Source organism: Asparagus officinalis, chromosome 2 (assembly GCF_001876935.1).
Source record: "Asparagus officinalis chromosome 2, Aspof.V1, whole genome shotgun sequence".
NCBI lineage: Eukaryota > Viridiplantae > Streptophyta > Magnoliopsida > Asparagales > Asparagaceae > Asparagus > Asparagus officinalis.
The window spans coordinates 77,220,750-77,243,014 of record NC_033795.1 but is presented as its reverse complement, the minus strand read 5'-3'; the positions used below and the strand labels follow the sequence as shown (position 1 = coordinate 77,243,014).

Below are 22,265 nucleotides of genomic sequence, written 5' to 3'. Positions count from 1 at the left end.
TGGGATATTATATGGCTCAACTTTTATCTAATGAAATGAAATTTCGTTCAATATAAGAGTTGGAAGTGTGTTTTGCTATGATGTTTCCAAACCGAGAGCATTATTTGATGTGAAAATTAATTACAACATGCAAAGAGCTAGGTATCACTGAAAGAAAATCATACTCCACAAACTTGAAATAATTTCATCTCTTTATTTTCCAGAAGGCAGTATGAGGAATATATCATACTGTTGTAATTCCTGATAGTATTATAAGCAAGCCAGCATATTCTACAATGATAAATTCTGTAGAACACTGAAGATTTAATACAAATCTAATGTATAATGTCTCCTATAAACAATATTTGAAACGACTAGATCGAGACCACGAGCGACAGCGGCGGCGGTAGACGATTAGATCTGGACCGTTAGCGACGATGACAGCGGTCGACGACAATATTTGGACTATGAGCTGCGGTGGAGGTCAGGCAACGGCGACGGTGAAAGATAATGTCTCCTATAAACAATATTTGAAACTTTGGAGATACCAAGGAGTAATTAGCACACGACATAAATCATAAGGAGTTGCTAAAAAATTAAATTTTAATACTGAAATACCTTACACCAGCGGCTGCGATGAACGAGCGGCGGCGGCGACGGTCGACGTCGAGACCACGAGCGACAGCGGCGGCGGTAGACGATTAGATCTGGACCGTTAGCGACGATGACAGCGGTCGACGACAATATTTGGACTATGAGCTGCGGTGGAGGTCAGGCAACGGCCGACCGGCCTGAAAGTAGAACTGATGCCGACGGTGGAGCTCAGCGAAGCGCGTCCGAGGGGGCTTGTAGCGCCCGGGGGCTGGGCCGGGGACAGGGGGGGCCGCAGCCTACAATCTTCCCGTGATCCCGAGTCGTGCGGCTGTGCGGACACACCTTCTGGTGCATTTCGTGACGCGCAGAGTGCGGACCTGGTGACGGGGTTGACGGCCTTGCCTAGGAGGCGCGGCGACCGGCGCATAAGAGAGGGCGATGCGCGGCGACCGTAGCAGGCTGGAAATTTTTAGAGGGTTAGCAGCGGCCGATTTACTTTTTTTTTTTATGGAAAATGCTCTCCAGCCCCCAAAACGAATGAAACAAGCTTCCCACCCCATTACTTTTTCAACGGAGTGTTTTAACCCCCCAAAAGTAAATTGTTTTGTTCTCTGACGCCCAAAACACAAAGCTCAATGCATTTCACACAGGGCAATAGACCGTATAATACCATTTCTCTCTCTCATCTCTCTCTCGTCTCTAAACCCTACAAAATCCCTTCTGCTCTCCCTCCCTCCCTCCGCCCACTCTCCACCCGCCCCGCCACCACCTCTCCGCCATCCTCGCCTTCTCTGCCGCGCGTCGCCTGCGGCCATCCACTAGCATCCTCCAAGCATCCACACATAGAGAAAACCCACCCGGCGCTGAGTTCGAGGAGGTGACAGAGGCAGATCGTCGCTCGAGGGCGAGCGAAACTCCAGACGATGATGCGTCTGCAATAGCCGACCCGGGAACGAGCCGACTGAGGTTTTTACTGGCGGTTCCATGATTCTCTGTTTCTCTCTTTTTTTTTTTTTTCTTTCCGCACGGTGGGTTTCATGGACCGTGGGAGCGTGCGGGAGACATGTCATGCCTGAGTGTGTGAGCGTGGGAGCGGTGCGGAGACTCGCCCCAACCCAAGAACAATAATCAATAAGAAGAAGGACAAGATTGATAGTAATTAACAACCTGCCCCATGACCCTTGGCTGCTCCTGCCTTTGGATGCCTAACAAGAGCTTCTGGGCTCGTTGGGATGCCTCACCAAAACGGCCATGTCATCCCACATCATCCTCGATGCCTTTGCAAGAGACCCTTGACAATCGAAGCGAGACCCAACAGCAAGCTAGAAGAGGGGGTTGACCGAAGCAGCCTAAAAAGATTTGATTTGATGAGGTTTTTTGGTGCGAAGAGATGAGCGCCCATGCAGGAGAAGTTGATTGCGATGATGGCCATGATGAGGGTGCGAGGCCATTGCTTACTAATGTACCAACCGCTAAAACTATTACAGCACCAAAAAACTTTAAAATAACCAAATAAAACTATATCGGTTCTGGTGGCGGAGGATTGTTAAAATTACTCCCTCATTAGAATGTCCTACATTGCGTTCGTTAAGGTTGATATGTTTGGTTGTTAATGTTACCGCGTTTCGGTTTGTAAGGTTACGTATTGGTTGTTAAGGTTATACATGGTTGCTTGATTAAGGTTTACGGACACGTTGGCTTGGTTAAGACTACGCGTGTGCCGTTGATTACAGGTTACGGGTTACTTGCTTAGGTTTATCGGATTGGTCGTTAAACGTTATACGTGGTTGATTTTGCTTAAGCGCTTACGGGTGCTTCGTTTAGACAATCAACACATAACGCTTAACAAGCAAAACCATATTAACCTTAACAACCAAACCCGTAATCTTAACAACCAACTCGTAACCTTAACAACTCAACCAGTAACATTAACAATAAACGCACTAACCTTAACAGCCCAACCGTACCTTAACAAGCAACACGCTATAATCTTAACAAACCCAACCCGGTAACATTAACAACAAACACGTCAACTTCATATTAACGCGATCTTGCAGGTATCTCCATCTGTCGGATTGTTAGGGCCTCTGAAAAAACACGCTAAATTGGAGCAAATTACTGTAAACTCCTGAACGCTAAGCTTGAAGCCCTTGAGAAGTAAATGCTTGTGAATAAGTGTCGATGCATTTAATTCAAAAGATGTTGCCATATTTAGAGTTATGTACAACAAAAGCGAGCTGTTCTTGGAAAAATATATAAAATTTATTTTGGTTACTAATTAAAGAACGTTAACAGGGCTATGGGCGGGCCAACATGCCATAACATAATAGGCATCTAGACTTCTTAGTATCTGGTCTAAAGAGTTACTCTAAATACTACAGAACACTCAAGATTCTCTCTGCTCGCGATATCAAACGTTTTTTTTTTTCCCATCAAAACCACGTCGAGTCTTGGATTGATGTTTTGGTCGCCATTTTGTTTTGCTTCACTGGTCCTTGTTCTGCTGTTATTTGATTGTCGAGATTTTCACCTTGTTTGTTTAGCCGTCCAAGTTTACATTTTTCTTTCAATTAGCGTGTTTTTCAGAGCCGCCTAATAATCGCGCTCAGAGAGGCATCCTCAAGATCCGTTAATATGAAGCGTTACGTGTTTGTTGTTAAGTGCTTACGGGTCGGTTGTAAGGTTACACATGTTGTTTTGTAAGGTTACGGGTTGCCTGTTAAGTTACGCGTTTGTTGCTTAGACTTTTTACGCTTTTGTGTGCTTAAGCATTACGGGTTGGCATGTAAGATTACGGGTTGCGTTTGCTTAAACAAGTTAAAAGACTCGTTGCAACCGTAGAATCAACCCGTATAACCGTTAACACCAATCCGTACACCTTAACAACAGCTAGCCTGTAACCTTACAAACCAACGCACGTTAATTCTTAACAACCAACCCGCTAACACTTAACAAGGCAACATGTATAACCTTAACAACAATACGCTACCTTAACAAACCAAACGCGTAATATTAACAACCCAAATATACCTTAACGAGCCAATATAGGACATTCTAATTGGCCCCGGGAGTAATTTTCAATACAGCAACCCGATATATTTTTATTTGCGGTTATTTAAAGCTGTTCTTTTGGTGAGCGTAATAGTTTCTAGCGCTGTTGGTAATTAGCTACATGCCCGGCACCCATCATCATGCCGCCATCATCATCAACACTTTTCTCCTTATGGCGCGCCTCATCTTCTTTCGCCGAAACCTCCATCAAAAATCAACTCTTTTTACTCTTCAACCCCCTCTTCTACTTGCTGTTGGCTCCTTCGAATTCAAGGGTTCTCTTCAAACGCATCGAGCGATGAGCGTGGATGACATGGCGTTGGGTTGAGCATCCAACGATATGCCCAGAAGTTCTTTGTAGCATCCAAAGCGAGGCAGCAAGCCAAAGCTCAACGCGGCGCGATGGTTGAATTACTATCAATCTTTCCTTTCTTTCTTCTTGATTATTGTTCTTGGGTTTGGGCCCTGCAGTTCCTTTCCCGCACGCTGCCTACGCAATAGGGTCCTCCCACGCTTCCCACTCTCCATGAACAGGTCCTCCCGCCACGCTCCCACGCCTCCCATTGAAAACCAGCTCACAGAGAATTCATTGAAGCCTAGTAAAACCTCAGTCGGCTTGTTCCGCCTCGGCCTATGCCATGCGCTCCGTCGCCACGCGACATGTTCGGCTCGGTCCCTCGAGCGGACGATCTCTTGTACTCCTCGCAACCGGTTTGTCGGCGTGCGAGTTTTTCTCCCGCGTTGTGGATCTTAAGGATTGCTGTGGAGGCTCTTCGGAGCGACCCGGTGGCGGAGAAGCGTGAGCGATGGGCAGCTGACCGAGGGCTGTTGGCGGCGGCGGGTGGAGCATGGTGGGGGGGGGGGAGGCGAGAGCAGCAGCGGCATTGCAGGGGTTAGCAGAGAGAGAGCAAATGGCGCTATTATAGTCTTTCCCTGTGCTGAAAATTCATTGGCTTTGTGTTTTGCGGCGGCTCAGAGAACAAAAAATTTAGCTTTTGCGGCGGCCAAAAGCACCCGTTGAAAAAGTCCTTGGGGCTGTGAGCTTGTTTTCATTCGTTTTGCGAGCGGCTGGAAGCATTCTTCTCCCTTCTTTATTTATTGGTGGGCGGTGGGGGCGGTGGGGGGTGGGGCGGAGGGGAGGGTGGGCTAGGCCCGTTTTTGATGCGGATAAGTTTTTTTGAAAATGTTCCAAGTAACCTGGGTTTTTGATGGGATAAGTTTTTTTGAAAATGTTCAAGTATCCTAGACGGAAATTTCTGTCTAGGATATATTCTAGACGGAAATTTTCGTCTAGAATACTTGGACCATTTTCAAAAAAAAATTAAAATAAAAGAACCGTGTACTTGGCTATTGTAGACGGAAAATTCCGTCTAGGATGTTTAATCCTAGACGGAAATTTTTCGTCTAGTTTAATAGCAAACTAGATGTAAAAAGTTTCGTCTAGAATATTCCGTCTGAAATTTTTCCGTCTAGAATACATGATTTTCTACTAGTGATGGTAGCAGTGACTTCACAGTATTTCTTCTCCACAACCCTTTTAGGCTGCATGACAATGATTTTAGTAACATGGCAATCACGAAAGTTGGAGATAATAGCTGGACTTCATTGCCAAAAGCATGTCATGACAGTATCGCGGATATCATCCCCCATGATGTGGATGTAGGAGGGGTACTCCATGTATGGGACCATCATCACCTTACATCTGGTCCCAAATCCACTCTAGAAATACGATTTTATTGCGGCATGACCAAACTGTTGGTAGTCCTTGAACAGAAAACTATACATGCTATACAAGGGCCTATATTACGATACATTATGGCCATTAGGTTCGACGCGGATAACCCTGAATTCATCCCTGAGGATGATCTCGGGGACAATGATTTTTTTCGTTGGTTCAAATACCTCATTTTTCGTCTCTGCAACAAAATTTCCAGAGCTTGGAGGGAACTGCATCTACTTCACAGACGACGACTGCTTTGATCGTCTTTGACAACCTCGAACACGAGCCACGTGAGATGGATGATGTGAGGAATGGGAGCATGAAGCCTATACCCAATCTTGGACAACACTTGCATTGGCCTCCCCCTATATGGATCATTCCTACCTTACTCTAAAAGACTTGTAAATGACTAGCTCGATTACTCGTTGTCATGTTATATGTATGTGTTTCCTTTCTATATTTTGCACTTTTATTCACTAGAATTGTCCTTTAAATACTTGTTTAATTTGAATAAAGTTTGGTTTCTATATATCAAAAGGCAACTAAGATTAATGGCTTGTTCGTGAGGAAGCTTGAACAATTCAACTAGTTTAAACTGATACTTATGGGGAAAATGACATAGGATTACTCTTTAAGACCCTCCCGGTTTTCTTTTTTCTGTGAATTGGAAATTTTATCTGCAAATTGGAGATGACTAGCATGCTTCTGTTTCTCAAAAATCAGTCCTGAGAAATAAGACCGTGCTGCATTTTTAAATTTCTTTTCCTTAAATTTTATCTGCAAATTGGAGATGACTAGCATGCTTCTGTTTCTCAAAAATCAGTCCTGAGAAATAAGACCGTGCTGCATTTTTAAATTTCTTTTCCTTGTTGAATGCAACATTAGTATATCGCTTGTTATTAGGAGGCTAAACAAAATGGGCACCACGCATGGAAATCGCCTTATGCGCCACTGTCCCCGTATCCCAGTAAGATGTTACAAGAAAATGACATACCCGTCCTTTAATGACATACCCGTCGTTTGGACTGTGAGTTGGAATATACACAACAGTAACTTATACTAAATCAGATACCGCGTTTCAGTCAAATTGTCGCATACCACACACGGAAATTGCTTTTGCCGATTACAAGAGACTGACAGTCTTTAGTATTTATAAGGCTCTCTCCTCACTACGGGTCCTTTGAATGGTCCAAGCATTTGTACCTCTCAAGGACGGTGATGGTGATTATTTTCTTCTTGGTCAAATGGTCCAAGTCTTTAGTATTTATAAGGCTCGATTACAAGAGACTGACAGTCTTTAGTATTTATAAGGCTCTCTCCTCACTACGGGTCCTTTGAATGGTCCAAGCATTTGTACCTCTCAAGGACGGTGATGGTGATTATTTTCTTCTTGGTGAAACTAATAAAGCAGAAGCTTGCCTTCTGATATGTGCAAATCAGATTTCAAGCTTGCCGATTACAAGGAGCTGAAGTTTTAGGACATTGAACAGATAGTATCCGAAACTCTAAACTAGAACCTGAAACCCGACAAGGAAACTAATAAGAAACTGATAGAAACTCTAAACTAGAACCTGAAACCCGACAAGGAAACTAATAAGAAACTGATAAATTCACCCGAACTTTATCTCAAATACATTACGACGAGAAGAAGATGAAGCTTGGATCTTTCGAGTGCTTCATGTTGCATCATATATTGCTCAGGATTCAAAACTTAAGTCAAAACTTGCAGAGCTTCTAGAAATATTAGATGTTCTACTCGTGCATAGCAAAGCTAAATGCTTGTCTAAAAGGCCATGCATTTGTAATTTCAAACAAATCCATGAGTACCAGAAAACAGAAAAGTTTGCTTGGTAATAATTGATTTATTCCTCAACTACTTAGGATCCCTTTGATTGCATGAGCATGACCAACTCAATAATCTTTTTGGTTTATGCTGATATATAGGCAGAAAATACCCATAAAATGTTTATGTCGGAACACTACCGTTGATAGTGAAGAAAATCTCCCCCTTTGCATTTAAAAAGGAATAGAAGACTGCAAAGACAATTATAGATGCTTAATTTTAATGGAATTTTAAAAAAGATGTACATTCTACATATAAACGAGTAATAACTTCCACCCGTAGATAACTATCTATGATATGTCAAGAAGCATTTGATCTATAAGGCTGATGATAATTGCCACAAACACTATTTGTACTTACAAGTAGCCTCAGCACTTGCTACAAGCCTACAACACTGCCTGTACATAGAACAACACTATTTGTACTTACAAGTAGCCTCAGCACTTGCTACAAGCCTACAACACTGCCTGTACATAGAACTCAAGCTTGGCTCCAACATGTCCTGATCAGCACATCCAAAAATGCAGACTTTAAACAAATAAAAAAATTAATTATTATCATAATCTGAACAATTCTCACGAAGTAACGCAGCTATAAACATTAAGCAGCACAAGACAGACAAAATGATAAACAACAAACCAGATTATAACAATTGAAAAGAATGAATAGACAAATTTTATTACAAAAAATGGCAATTACCGTTACAAGAACTCAAGAGTCACTGAAACTTTCCATTAACTCATACAAATAAGCGACAGTATGAACTTACCGTTACAAGAACTCAAGAGTCACTGAAACTTTCCATTAACTCATACAAATAAGCGACAGTATGAACATCAATGTCCAAATCTTCACTTGTCTCCATTAACTCATACAAATAAGCGACAGTATGAACATCAATGTCCAAATCTTCACTTGTCCAGTCATCCTACGATGCTGGTGGGAGAATATTGACCAATGAGGATGATGCTTCATAAGAATCCAAAGCGGAAGCGCAGAGCCATGACGACGATAAGCATGGAGATGATGACAAGGGCCAAGAAGATGCTTCAATGTTAACTGTGGAACTGTTCTCAGTATCAAAAAAGTTGCTACATCCCGCAAGCCACTTCCTCTTTTGAAGGTTGTCTTGTACATAGGTTGCTGCTTGTTCACAAACAGAAGTAGGAGCATCAGATTCTACAGCTGCGTCAGAATGATTTTTCATCGCTTCGTGTTCCTTAAGCAACATCTCTGTCACCTGCCTTTCGTCCACTTCTTCCTCCTGATCAAAAACAGTATGCTGCTTCTCATCCAATGTTGAAATCAACTGATTGAAGGCTTCTGCTTCTTTGCAGGGAACAAATGCAGAGAGTGATGACGACGTAGACGGTAATGATGACGAAGCCTCCCCCCTTCCTCTTTCGATGCCTTTCCTTTGCATTTGTTACTGCTGATGTCGTTCCTTGTTCTCTTGTTCATAATAGCCGCAACACCAGACTCTACGTCTGCACATCCTTCACTATCTTTCTTGTTTTTATTCATGTGAATTCTGCAGAGCATCATGCTCTCAAACTTGTTACTGTTCTCAGGAGGCTTGAGATGAAACTCATACATGATCTAGTTGGTGTTGATCTCCTTACCCCACTTGGTATATTTAAAAGTCAACAGTACCCCACTCGGTATATTTTAAAGTCAGCAGTGTCTTATACCCAACATGTTGAGATTGATCGTAGACTTTTTCATCTCCCCTTGTTCTATAGCAGAAACCATGTCCAGCAATACACTAGACCCTTTTAGCATTTGCGTCGGTTGGTTGTCTGCGTGAGAAGAAATGCATGTCCTTCTTGTTGTTTTGGTATTGAAATGTGTCCCATGAAAACCACGAATCAAATGTGTCAGAATCTTTGAAATGTCCATCCAAGTGAATCACTACAACAAAGCAACGAATTGCGCTAATTACTAAGTTGGGGGAGAAAGGAAACCTTTCAAAACAGGGGGAAAAACTAAAAAGACTAATTTACATGATAAGTAAAAAAGTATAACGAGCAATACAATATCATAAAATGCTGAAAGCTGAGTTTTAGATAAAGCCTGCACCATAATAACTATTCTGATGTAGAATTTAGTCCAAATTTTAGCGAATTTCTGATCACTCAAAATGGGTATGCACCATAAAGCAAAATTGCTAGTCTTAAGGAAGCAATCGTTAAGTTTTGAGCATAACATAATGATTCGATAATCCAAACGTGGTACAGTTAGAGCCCAGACCAGCTTAGAAGACACAGAAACACACATATATTTTACATGTTTGACAAGTGAAATAAAAAGAAACAAGGGATGATTATTACTCTCCTTATACATACTAAATGTGGTAAGCATTGCTTGGATTAATTAATAAATTATTATGTCTCTTATAACTCAAGGGTCTTCTTTCATATGATAAACCTGCAAGACTTTCCATTTTTACGACCAGGAGACTAACTTTTCGACTGCTTCTTTATTCCTCTAATACCTAAAATCTTTTATGCGCAAACAATAGTCCTTGGTACATATAGGAAAGTTATGGCTTGTATACTAATGTCACGTGCATAGCCCAGGCTGTCTTCTTATACCAAAAGTAAACAATGTTACATCTTTTAGAACATGAGGACAAGGGATGGGGGGGACAAGAGATGGTGGACACCCCATGCCCACCATGCTCCCCATACCCATTGCCCATTGCCCATGCTGTCTTGTTAATGCCCATGCTCACCCATGCTCCCCATACCCATTGCCCATGCCCATTGCCCATGCTGTCTTGTTAATGCCCATGCTCACCCATGCTCTCTTGTCCCCTCTTCTTTGCCTATAAATAGAAGGGAGGAAGGGAGGAGAAGGTGCGGAGGAAGAGAAGAAAGAGTGGGAGTTAGAGAGATTTTCAAGAGAGAAAATTCAGAGAGAGAGAGATAGCTTGTGAGTTGCACAAGTGGAAGTCGGTATTCTCCTCATAGTGAAATCCCCCCTTCCCCCTCCCGTGGACGTAGGCAAGTTTGTCGAACCACGTAAATCTCGTGTCTGTATTGTCTTAACTGTGTGTTTGCCATTGCTTGTAGGTGCTCTCGACAAGTCAGTCCTAGAACTGATGAGAGGAAGAGTGTATATCTCACTTTGCTGAGATATTTCACTTCTGTTCTTGTTTCCTTTGCGAAACACGAATATAGAGGTTGGCTTGAGCTTTTGTGAAAACAAAAGTCAGGGCTCTCTCTCAGGTGATATCGCTTCCGCGGCGTGAGGACGTGTCTCTGCGCCTAACAATTGGTATCAGAGCCCTTTATTCAGATTGGAGGTGGTAAAATTTCTGATCTGAGGTGGTGCTTGATTATTGTGTGGTGAACACAAGGTATTTGTTAAAATTCCTGAGAAAAGTGAATTTATTTATACAAGCGGAGAATGCGTCAACAAGTAAAATAGTTAAAGTTGGAAAGTACGAGATCGAAAAGTTCAATGAGAAGAATGATTTCCCCTATTGGAGGATGCAGATGAAAAACTCGTTGATTTTGCAAAAGTTACACAAAGCTTTGGTGGGAAAAGAAAAGAAGCACAAGGACATGTCTGATAATGATTGGGAAGAGCTAGATTTGGAAGCACGAGCGTCGATTATCCTATGTCTTGAAAGAGATGTGGCTTTCTTGGTGGATGGAGAGGAAACGGTTGCGGGCGTGTGGTTAAAGTTACAGAGCACCTTCATGACGAAGAGTCTAACGAACCGGATCTATTTGAAATCCAAATTGTACACTTGCAAGATGGAGGAAGGCTCGTCAATCCGGGAGTACATCAACAAATTCGATAGGTTCTTATCAGATTTGAAAGACATTGAGGTGACAGTGGAAGACGATGATCAAGCACTTCTACTACTTCTATCTCTGCCGAAGTCTTATGAGAATCTGGTTCAAACACTGATGCTTGTGGGTGACAGTTTGTCGATGGATAAGACTAGAACGGCGCTTCTAGCGGATGATCTTCGAAAAATTACAACTAGTGATATGGCCACTGGTGGTAACAAAGAACAAGCACAGGGTTTTTTTGCCAAAGGCAAGGGAGGAAAGTCTAGATCAAAATCAAGACCTCTTACGGAAAGACCGTGTTTCAAATGCGGTGAGCTAGGGCATTTCAAAGCCAATTGTCCTAATAAGAGAGTATGGGGAAAGAAGAAAACAACAAGACTGAAAGACGAGAAGGTAAGGGAGAGGCGAGCTAAGTTTTAGGGGAAGGGAGCGATAATGAATGCTATGTCGTCACGAATGGCGAGGATACCTCCGGGAAGTGGATACTTGATTCTGGTTGCTCTTACCACATGTGTCCAAATAGGAAGTGGTTTACTACCTACAGGGCATTGATGGTAGAATCGTATTGATGGGAAACAACCATGCTTGTAAAACGATAGGGCTAGGTGATATCAAGATCCAAATGCATGATGGAGTGGTTCGAACCTTGACGGATGTAAGGCACGTTCCCAACTTGCGGAAGAATCTTATCTCAGTTGGTGCTTTGGACTCCGGGGGTTGCAAGATTGTAACAGAGAACGGAGTGAAGAGAGTTGTTCGGGGTTCCTTAGTAGCCATGAAGGACATTCGTCACGGTAACCTATATACTCTCTTGGGTACGACAATGACGGGAGATGCAGCTGTTGGAACTGATGGAAGTGGTGGAGACCCATGTGAACACACACGGTTATGGCATAGGCGGCTTGGGCACATGTCAGAGAAGGGTCTAGATCTGCTCGGTAAGGATAGTTTGTTGAAGAATCTGAAGAAGCCTTGCATGGATTTTTACGAGGACTGTGTGTATGGAAAGGCACACAGGGTCCGGTTTCTGACAAGCAATCACAAGAGCAAAGGGATACTAGATTATGTGCACACGGATGTTTGGGGTTCGACTTCGACAACTTCCAAGGGTGGTTCTAGATATTTTGTCTCATTCATAGATGATCATTCGAGGTATGTTTGGATTTAGTTTCTGAAGCATAAGAATAAAGTATTTGAGACATTCAAATAGTGGAAGGCGATGGTTGAGAATAGGACAGGAAAAAAATTAAAGACATTGAGATCTGACAACGGTATAGAGTATACAAATGGTGCCTTCAAGGAGTTCTGTGATCAGGAGGGGATGGCCAGACACTGGACAGTTAGATCTACACTACAACAAAATAGGATCGCGGAGAGATTGAACCGAACACTGCAGGAGAGCAGTGAGTATGCGATCATATGCTGGTTTGGACAAAGAATGGTGGGAAGAGTCAATTGCTACAGCTTGCTATATTGTGAATCGATCGCCACATTTTACATTGGATGGTGATACACCCTATCGGGTGTGGTCAGGGGAGCATGCAGATTATGAGAGGCTCCGAATTTTTGGGTGTACCGTCTACTATCACGTCAACGAGGGAAAGCTTGACGCGAGAGCCAAGAAGGTAATTTTCTTGGGGTGCAAAGGGAGTAAAATGCTATCGCCTTTGGTGTACAGAAGATTCAAAGTTCGTGATCAGCAGGGATGTTACCTTTGATGAGAAATCCATTATTGCTAGGGTGCCCAAGGATGATGGTGTTAAGACCGTTGGAAATTCTAAGTCTCAGGTTATTGAGATAGAACCTAAAGACTAACCAGGTTCTAGTCGTGTTCAAATGAAAAATCAGGTAGATGATGAGCTTGAGCAGGAGGAGGTTTAGCAGGAGAATACACAGGCTTCCACTAGGCCAAGGCGAGTATACAAGCAGGTACAGAAGCTGGGGGCTGATCAACCCCTGAAGCACTATGGGCAGGTTAATTTGGTTGAGTACGCACTCTCGGTGGAAGAAGATGAGCCGGTCTCCTTCAAGGAAGCTATTCAGGATAGAGATAGCGAGAGTTGGTTGGCTGCGATGGAGGAAGAGATGGAATCTCTCCGGAAGAACCAAACATGGGAGGTGATCTCATTGCCCGTAGGAAAGAAAGCTATAGGTTGTAAGTGACTGTATAAAAAAAAGGAAGATCCTTCAGAGCTTGGTGGTACGAGGTACAAGACGAGGCTAGTGGCTAAGGGGTTTGCACAAAGAGAGGGTGTGGATTACAATGAGATATTTTCTCCGGTGGTGAAACACACTTCTATTTGGGTGCTATTGAGTATTGTTGCTCATGGTGATCTTAAGCTGGAACAACTCGATGTCAAGACGGCCTTCTTACATGGAGACTTGGATGAAAAGATCTACATGCGTCAACCTGAAGGCTACAAGGTTGAGGATAAGGAGCATCATGTATGTCGCTTGAGGAAGTCACTATATGGATTGAAGCAATCTCCTCGACAGTGGTACAAACGATTTAACTCCTTCATGCTGAAGCATGGGTTTTTCCGAAGTGACTATGATTGTTGTGTTTACATTCGGAAGTTTCGTGGAGGTGATTATATCTATCTTCTTTTGTATGTGGATGACATGCTTATTGCATCGAAGAACAAGGTGAAGATAGATAGGCTAAAATCTCAACTTGGTAAAGAGTTCGAGATGAAGAATATGAGCGTTGCAAAGAAAACACTGGGTACGAAGATTAGAAGAGAGCGGGCGAATCGGTGATTATTCTTGAGTCAGAAGGGCTACATAGAGCGGGTGATCGTAAGGTTCGGGATGCAAAGTGTAAAGTCGGTGGTGACCCCATTGGCTCCACACTTTAGGCTTTCAGGTAAACAATCTCCCACTATAGCGAAAGAGAAGGCACACATGGAGCGTGTACCTTATGCTAGTGCAGTTAGCAACTTAATGTACATAATGGTGTGTACGCGACCAGATATTTCACATGCGGTCAGTGTGGTCAGCAAATTCATGACGAATCAGGGAAAGACGCATTGGGAAGCAGTGAAGTGGGTCCTGAGGTACTTGAAGGGTACCGTTGATATGGGTCTGTGTTTTGGTAGAGATACGTGTCAGATTGATGGATTTGTTGACTCTAATTATGCGGGCGATCTAGATAGACGACGATCTACTACTGGTTACGTATTCAAGATACATGAGGCTCTAGTTAATTGGCGATCAATGTTACAGGCTACAATGATACTTTCTACTAAAGAGGCCGAGTACATGGCCATGACGGAGAGGAAGCATTGTGGTTGTGGGGTCTTCTAGATGATTTGGGGATTGAGCAGGAGAATGCAAACTTATGGTGCGACAGTCAGAGTGCGATTCACTTGGCGAAGAATCAAGTTCATCATGCTCGTACCAAGCATATCGATGTCAGGTATCATTTTGTGCGGGATGTCATAGAGGAATGTGATATTTCTCTCATATACCAAGCATATCGATGTCAGGTATCATTTTGTGCGGGATGTCATAGAGGAATGTGATATTTCTCTCATAAAGATGCACACGAATGAGAATCCCACAGACATGTTAACTAAGATAGTGACAGGCAGCAAGTTTCAATATTGCTTGAACTTGCTTCATATCAGCTCATGTTGATTTTCCCGTGAGGGCATGGCCCTGCGGGGTGGTGATGGGGTGAGGTAGAGACTATGTTGGAGAATAATTACAGAACTACGATTAGCTTGATCCCGGTGGAGGGTACGTAGGCAGCCGCGGTATAATGGCTCTGCTAGTTTGGCATGGTTTTGGTTTAATTTGGTGTTTCAGATCTCTCTGGTGATGTTCATGGTGTTCTTCTGGTGTTCGTTCAAAATTTAAGATTTATCAAATGATGAACGAGGTGGAGAATTGTGAACAAGAAAGGACAAGGGATGGGGGGACAAGAGATGGTGGACACCCCATGCCCACCATGCTCCTCATGCCCATTGCCCATGCTCTCTTGTCAATGCCCATGCTCACCCATGCTCTCTTGTCCCCTCTTCTTTGCCCCATGCTCTCTTGTCAATGCCCATGCTCACCCATGCTCTCTTGTCCCCTCTTCTTTGCCTATAAATAGAAGGGAGGAAGAGAGGAGAATCACCCATGCTCTCTTGTCCCCTCTTCTTTGCCTATAAATAGAAGGGAGGAAGAGAGGAGAAGGTGTGGACGAAGAGAAGAGTAGGAGTTAGAGAGCTTTTCAAGAGAGAAAATTCAGAGAGAGAGAGATAGCTTGTGAGTTGTACAAGTTGAAGTCGGTATTCTCCTCATAGTAAAATCCCCCTTCCCCCTCCCGTGGACGTAGACAAGTTTGCCGAACCACGTAAATCTCGTGTCTGTATTGTCTTAACTGTGTATTTGTCATTTGCTTGTAGGTGCCCTTGACAAGTCAGTCCTAGAACTGATGAGAGGAAGAGTGCATATCTTACTTTGCTGAGATATTTCACTTCTGTTCTTGTTTCCTTTACGAAACATGAATATAGAGGTTGGCTTGAGCTTTTGTGAAAATAAAAGGCAGGGCTCTCTCTCAGGTGATATCACTTCCGCGGCATGAGGGCGTGTCTCTGCGCCCAACAGAACAAAAGACCACTTAAATTAATTGTTGAATCTAAAACAAGCACATAACTTGAGAACATCCAATCAAGATATATTGTTAACATGACCTGTCTTCTATCTCTACCCTATGTTTCTTAAACTAATAAGAGATTCTTGCATTCAATCAAGGTTCCATGTAACAAACAACCAATCTATGATATGGCTGAGAAAAATTGTGCAGAGCTTCCAACGGAGCTCCTCGGGCTGATCCTCCAGAAGTTGACCTTGCCGGATCATATTAGATTGAGTTGTGCCTACAAGTCATGGAACCAAGCCGTTAAGGAGAAAGCATGGCGCCCGAAGCGTGATTCCCCGTGGCTCATGCTACCCGGCGAAGACGATATTAGTGCTAAATTCTTGAGCTTCTCTGAAAATCGCCCCTACAGCATCCCTCTCCCTCTTCCAGAGATACGAAGACGTGTGCGCATCTGATCTTCTCACGGTTGGCTCATAAGTGTCTATGATATGTGAGAGATGCCTCTTTTGAATCCGGTAAGTGGAGTGCAAATCCAGCTCCCCTCTATCACCACTCTACCCTATGTCTGTGACTACGCAGATGCTGACCGTCGCTATTTTCTCTACAAGGCAATCCTGTCCTTGCCTCCGTCTGCTGATGGTAGCGGTGACTTCACAGTTATTCTTCTCCACAACCCTTTTAGGTTGCACGACAATGATTTTAGTAACATGGCAATCATGAAAGTTGGAGATAATAGTTGGACTTCATTGCCACGAGCATGTCATGACAGTATCGCGGATATCATCCCCCACAAAGGACAACTGTATGGTGTGGATGTAGGAGGGGTACTCCATGTATGGGACCATCATCACCTTACATCTGGTCCCAAATCCACTCTAGAAATACGATTTTATTGCGGCATGACCAAACTGTTGGTAGAGTCCTTGAACAGAAAACTATACATGCTATACAAGGGCTTATATTACGATACATTTATGGCCATTAGACTCGATGCGGATAACCCTGAATTCATCCCTGAGGATGATCTTGGGGACAATGTCTTTTTTCGTTGGTTCAAATACCTCATTTTTCGTCTCTGCAACAAAATTTCCAGAGCTTGGAGGGAACTGCATCTACTTCACAGACGACGACTACTTTGACGTCTTTGACAACCTCGAACACGAGCCACGTGAGATGGGTGTGTTTGATGTGAGGAATGGGAGCATGAAGCCTATACCCAATCTTGGACAGCACTTACATTGGCCTCCCCCTATATGGATCATTCCTACCTTATTCTAAAAGACTTGTAAATGACTAGCTCGGTTACTCGTTGTCATGTTATATGTATGTGTTTCCTTTCTATATTTTGCACTTTTATTCACTTACATAACCTTCGTCAGTTGCATTAGTAATGCAGGGTCGATCTTACCACGCAGATAACATGAGACACGCAAAATTGCAGAAGTGGTAAGAATCCTTGTTGAGGATCCTGTCGCAGTCGAGGTTGGTGACGACGCCGTGGATGATATTCTGGAGGTGCCCCGCATAGCTCCAACCCCCATCAATGGAAATCTGCCCCTATTATTATACCTCATAACATTCATAGCAATGGCGTCATTTTCCTCTCTAGACAAGATATGAGGATCATCAGCAGCTTCTTGAGTAGCACATAGTGCTACCTCCTTTGACGCAGCATCAATACTATCCTAAATCATATAAGGAAAAGACATATATATTTGATTGGCAAATAATGAAACGAACATCATCAATACTATCCTAAATCATATAAGGAAAAGACATATATATTTGATTGGCAAATAATGAAACGAACATCAACAGAATACTTATTATCATATGATTTACAAGACATATATATTTGATTGGCAAATAATGAAACGAACATCAACAGAATACTTATTATCATATGATTTACTGAAAAAATTTACCACCGACACCATGTTTTCCTTAATCTTGACTTCATATTTATAAGTCGAGCGAAATGTGTCGTAAGCTAACTTTGCCTTCAAATTGACAGGCATTATCAACTTCCCCTACAAATTATAATAAATTTTATCACTAGACAAGCAATACAATCAATTCAAACTGATACACCTTATTTTTCTAAATGAAACAAGCAATACAACCAATTCAAACCCTCAACTGCAATTGTCGCTTAATAAATGTGGTGCTTATCAGACTTTTTTCGTACACCTACAATCTATCTTACCTACTCCTTAAATATTTATGTAATGCTTGTTTTAATCCTTGCTGTGGTTTTAGAATGTTTTACTAAAAAACTAACAGGATGATGAAACATGGAAATGGAGGTTGAATGGTTTTATGTGCATCATCAAATATTTGCAACGAATTGTCAAACCACTAAAAACATTTCCTTAGTTGTCTATACGCATTAAAGCATGTGAATTTCAATCACCTACTGCGGAATAGTATATTATAAATGTATGATTAATTACAAATGTCGCTGAGCCATTTCAATTTTAGCAATGGAAAGAGAAAAACAAATTGCACAACCAAAATAGATGAGTACCAACTGCTCTTTTTTGTTTAAAAACATAATTAAAAGAAATAATAAATTACAAGTGTCTCACATTTTTTAATTTCTCCTTAAAATATTATCTTGTCATCCTAAGTTTTCCGCAAGATAAGCTAAATCAGTAAGAAACAAATAGATTTTAAATGGAAAAGATTTTAAATATTATATCATGCCTCGACAATAACCATCAATGTTACATTAAATGCTGGGCGCTTCTAGGCGTCGGACTTAGCGCCTAGCGCTTAGTCGTCTAGTCGGACGCCTAAGCGGTTTCTGGACGTTTTTTTCTTTCTTCATTTAAGTAGTGGTCGATGAGGTTTTGCTGAAGGTCGGAGGAGGTAGTAGAGATGTTCATATTTGGAGGTTAATGAAATTTCGAGGACGTGTAGGCTACGACACATAAAATCACAATCAAGGCCTACAGAGTGCAATCTACGTAAGCAGATAATGCTCCCCTAAACGCTCGTAAAATCTAGGTGGTAGCCTAAATACTGTCTAGGCGGTGGGCGCTAGTTAGGCGGCCTAGGTACCGCCTAGGTTTAGGCGTACGCCTAAGCAGACTAGGCGGAGGTTTTTTAAAACAGTGATAACCATACTCAAGATTGGCAAACGACGTCGATCCCAAGTGGTGGTCAAGCTTGCGCTTGCTATGTCGATTCATCGAGCCCTTCCTAGATTTATTCTACAAAAAAAGAGTTTATTACTAAAGATGAAATGCATCTATAATCTTCGTTCGTAAGCAAAATGAAAATGATGAATACCTGTGCTGACTCGGTATCCCAATAGAAAAGAAGAGCCGTGAAATGATCGAGGTCCACGAATGATGAATACCTGTGCTGACTCGGTATCCCAATAGAAAAGAAGAGCCGTGAAATGATCGAGGTCCACGCTATCATCGACATTTAAAAACCTCTGCTAATCTGCTGTATATTATCATATGTTGAGCTCTTCAGCTCATGCCGCCATTGTTTGAGCACGGACTCAACCTTTATGTTGAAAACATAGTGCCATGCTCCAGGGTAACCCTCAAGACAATAGTATTCCTACAATTTTACATATAGATATGTAAGATATGTATAGGCTTGTTAGAAGACCCCTAAATCAAAATAGACAACTTATGCTATATAGATGCACTGGTTTTGCAAATAACTCCCATAAATTATAACCAAAAAACAATATACAAAGTCATTTTGAAAGTTATTAGGGGTTTAATGTAACTTACTAAATAAATATTAAGATACAAAATTTCTCTGCAGGGCCAGTGGCAGCTGGACTACCAACCCACCCTTGACTAAATCAATAAGAAACAAATTGCAATATGCATTGACTAAACTACGAACTGTCAATGTCACTAAACTACATTAACAACAAACCTTTGCTCCCAGTTCTCTGTTACATGATGTTTATTGTTCAGAGCTTGATGAACCATTCCACTGAGGTAGTTCCCATCTTCAATATAACAAGCCAGATACTTCAAATGAAGAACAAAAGAAGTATTTGCCATTCCACTGAGGCTCTTAATATGCAAGAGCTCCAACACACATGAAAATCCGGAGTACTCGGTGCAACCCTCATACAGATCCTTTTCACTATCCTCTAATAGCTTCATTATTCGATCCAAGTCCTCAGAAACATGAGCATCTTCAAAACCTTCTGGGCCATCAACATCTTCGATCTCAGTTGCATCTTGGACATCATCTGTCGTATCATCTTCACCATCATTGTTTATATCATATTCGGGATGGTCAGGGCCAATATTAGTTTGTAAATTTTCTATATCTTCTGTCCTGAAACCATGACTAGTACCGACATGCACATCCGGTACTTCATCTTCAATACGGCCTTCCCCGTGATAGGACCAATGTTTATATTCCTCGTAAAACCCACAGTTTGTTAAGTGACTTCGTATTTCCTCTTTATTTTTCAGCTTTATATTCTTACACCTACAACAGGGGCAGTACATTGCACCGCTACATTTCGGCATACTTCATAAAGGCTTCACATCCATCCTTATAACGTCGATCGCGAAACCGTTCGATCCTAGGGATATCTATCCATGACTTATCAGGAATTTTCCTCATCTGAAGATAATCTATAATTAGAAACTCTATTTGAAAATAGATAGTATACTAATAAATTTTAAACTATCAAAACGATATACATACATACACACATCATCCTTAAACATGATGTATACGTACTTGTTTGCAACTTTTTTGCTAGGGTTAATTTCACATAATCATCCTGGACTTTGGGTGCTGCATATCATGTACCCCTACCTCACCCTAACCCAACTCCCCAACTATGTAGGTGTCTCACAATACCACAAGCTTTAGTTTAACCATAAATTTGGAGTGTGCTAAATTGCATTTGTGGAATTATGGATGGATATTTGAATTTAATGAATACATATTGGAATTCTTACCAACGTTCTTTTGGGTGAAATTTTACGATAAGCATCACATTTAACTGTAGCAGGAGCACTTACATACGATGTAGCATTTAAGTTGGGCTAATTGAGGTAGGTTTGAAACTTATTAAGGTATAAGGACTAATTAGCACAATCTAGCGGCTGTCATAGAAAGGCTTCTATCTCATTAAGAATATAGTAGTGCTTACATCCAACTTCATATACTCTGTATATTTTTATTTCTTGAAAATTTCTGCAACACCTACCCACTGTTCTCCCTGTACACTATGCGGATGTTATTCTGCGTATTGACAATAGACCAAAACGCAGAGCAACATACGCTTATTATACACGGAGAACAACAAGTACGTGCTGCCGAAATTTTCAAGAAATAAAAACATACAAAGTATACAAAGTTGGATGTACGCACTACTATATTCCTAACCCGTCCGAGAAGGACAGATCCAATAATTACAAATTACTATACCAATTCTTTCCTATTATAATATAAAGTGAACGATCATTTTTGGGTAGAGAACTTTATCTCCTACCCAAAATTGACTCGTTTATCTTATATTATAACCTCAAAGAATTGGATGAAATTATTGGACGGGAGTCTAGGGTTAATTGACTCGTTTATCTTATATTATAACCTCAAAGAATTGGATGAAATTATTGGACGGGAGTCTAGGGTTAATGTTATATTTTTTTTAACCTAAATTGGATATATAACACATTATTATATAATATTGCGTTATATATCACTCTATTTTTTGAAAACATTTTCTTTCATAAATCACACATTTTCAAATAGACTTCCTGAGTTTCGAAATTATCTCATATTTTTTTGGGCCAATGAACAAACTTTTTCTAATGGCGATATTTCTGTTTGGTTATCTTAATTAGGATTTAAACAAATAGCTTCTGATTGGCCTGAGATAGTTCTGGGGTGTAAGTAGACAATTAGTTTCTTTTTTTCTTTTTTCTTTTTTTTTGGAGGTCTACTATAATCTTTTAGTGGACTGGCTTGGGATATTATATGGCTCAACTTTTATCTAATGAAATGAAATTTCATTCAATATAAGAGTTGGAAGTGTGTTTTGCTATGATGTTTCCAAACCGAGAGCATTATTTGACGTGAAAATTAATTACAACATGCAAAGAGCTAGGTATCACTGAAAGAAAATCATACTCCGCAAACTTGAAATAATTAATTTCATCTCTTTATTTGCCAGAAGGCAATATGAGGAATATATCATACTGTTGTAATTCCTGATAGTATTATAAGCAAGCCAGCATATTCTACAATGATAAATTCTGTAGAACACTGAAGATTTAATACAAATCTAATGTATAATGTCTCCTATAAACAATATTTGAAACTTTGGAGATACCAAGGAGTATTAGCACACGACATAAATCATAAGGAGTTGCTAAAAAGTTAAATTTTAATACTGAAATACCTTACACCAGCGGCTGCGATCAACTAGCGGCGGCGGCGACGGTCGACGAGTAGATCTGGATCGTGGGCGGCGATGACAACTGTCGACAACTAGATCAACTTTGGAGATACCAAGGAGTATTAGCACACGACATAAATCATAAGGAGTTGCTAAAAAGTTAAATTTTAATACTGAAATACCTTACACCAGCGGCTGCGATCAACTAGCGGCGGCGGCGACGGTCGACGAGTAGATCTGGATCGTGGGCGGCGATGACAACTGTCGACAACTAGATC

General features: G+C 41.5%; 2 protein-coding genes across 2 annotated transcripts; one reads left to right on the top strand and one right to left on the bottom strand.

Moving 5' to 3' along the window:
- LOC109831349 lies at positions 16,082-16,862 on the top strand. The gene is made up of 2 exons (XM_020398679.1): positions 16,082-16,631; positions 16,678-16,862. Exons 1-2 carry the CDS (start codon positions 16,082-16,084, stop codon positions 16,860-16,862), a joined length of 735 nt encoding a protein of 244 aa, XP_020254268.1.
- LOC109831683 lies at positions 19,075-22,080 on the bottom strand. The gene is made up of 3 exons (XM_020399063.1): positions 21,991-22,080; positions 19,491-20,198; positions 19,075-19,160 (listed from the first exon to the last, which is right to left on the bottom strand). Exons 2-3 carry the CDS (start codon positions 20,099-20,101, stop codon positions 19,106-19,108), a joined length of 666 nt encoding a protein of 221 aa, XP_020254652.1. The 5' UTR covers positions 20,102-20,198; positions 21,991-22,080; the 3' UTR covers positions 19,075-19,105.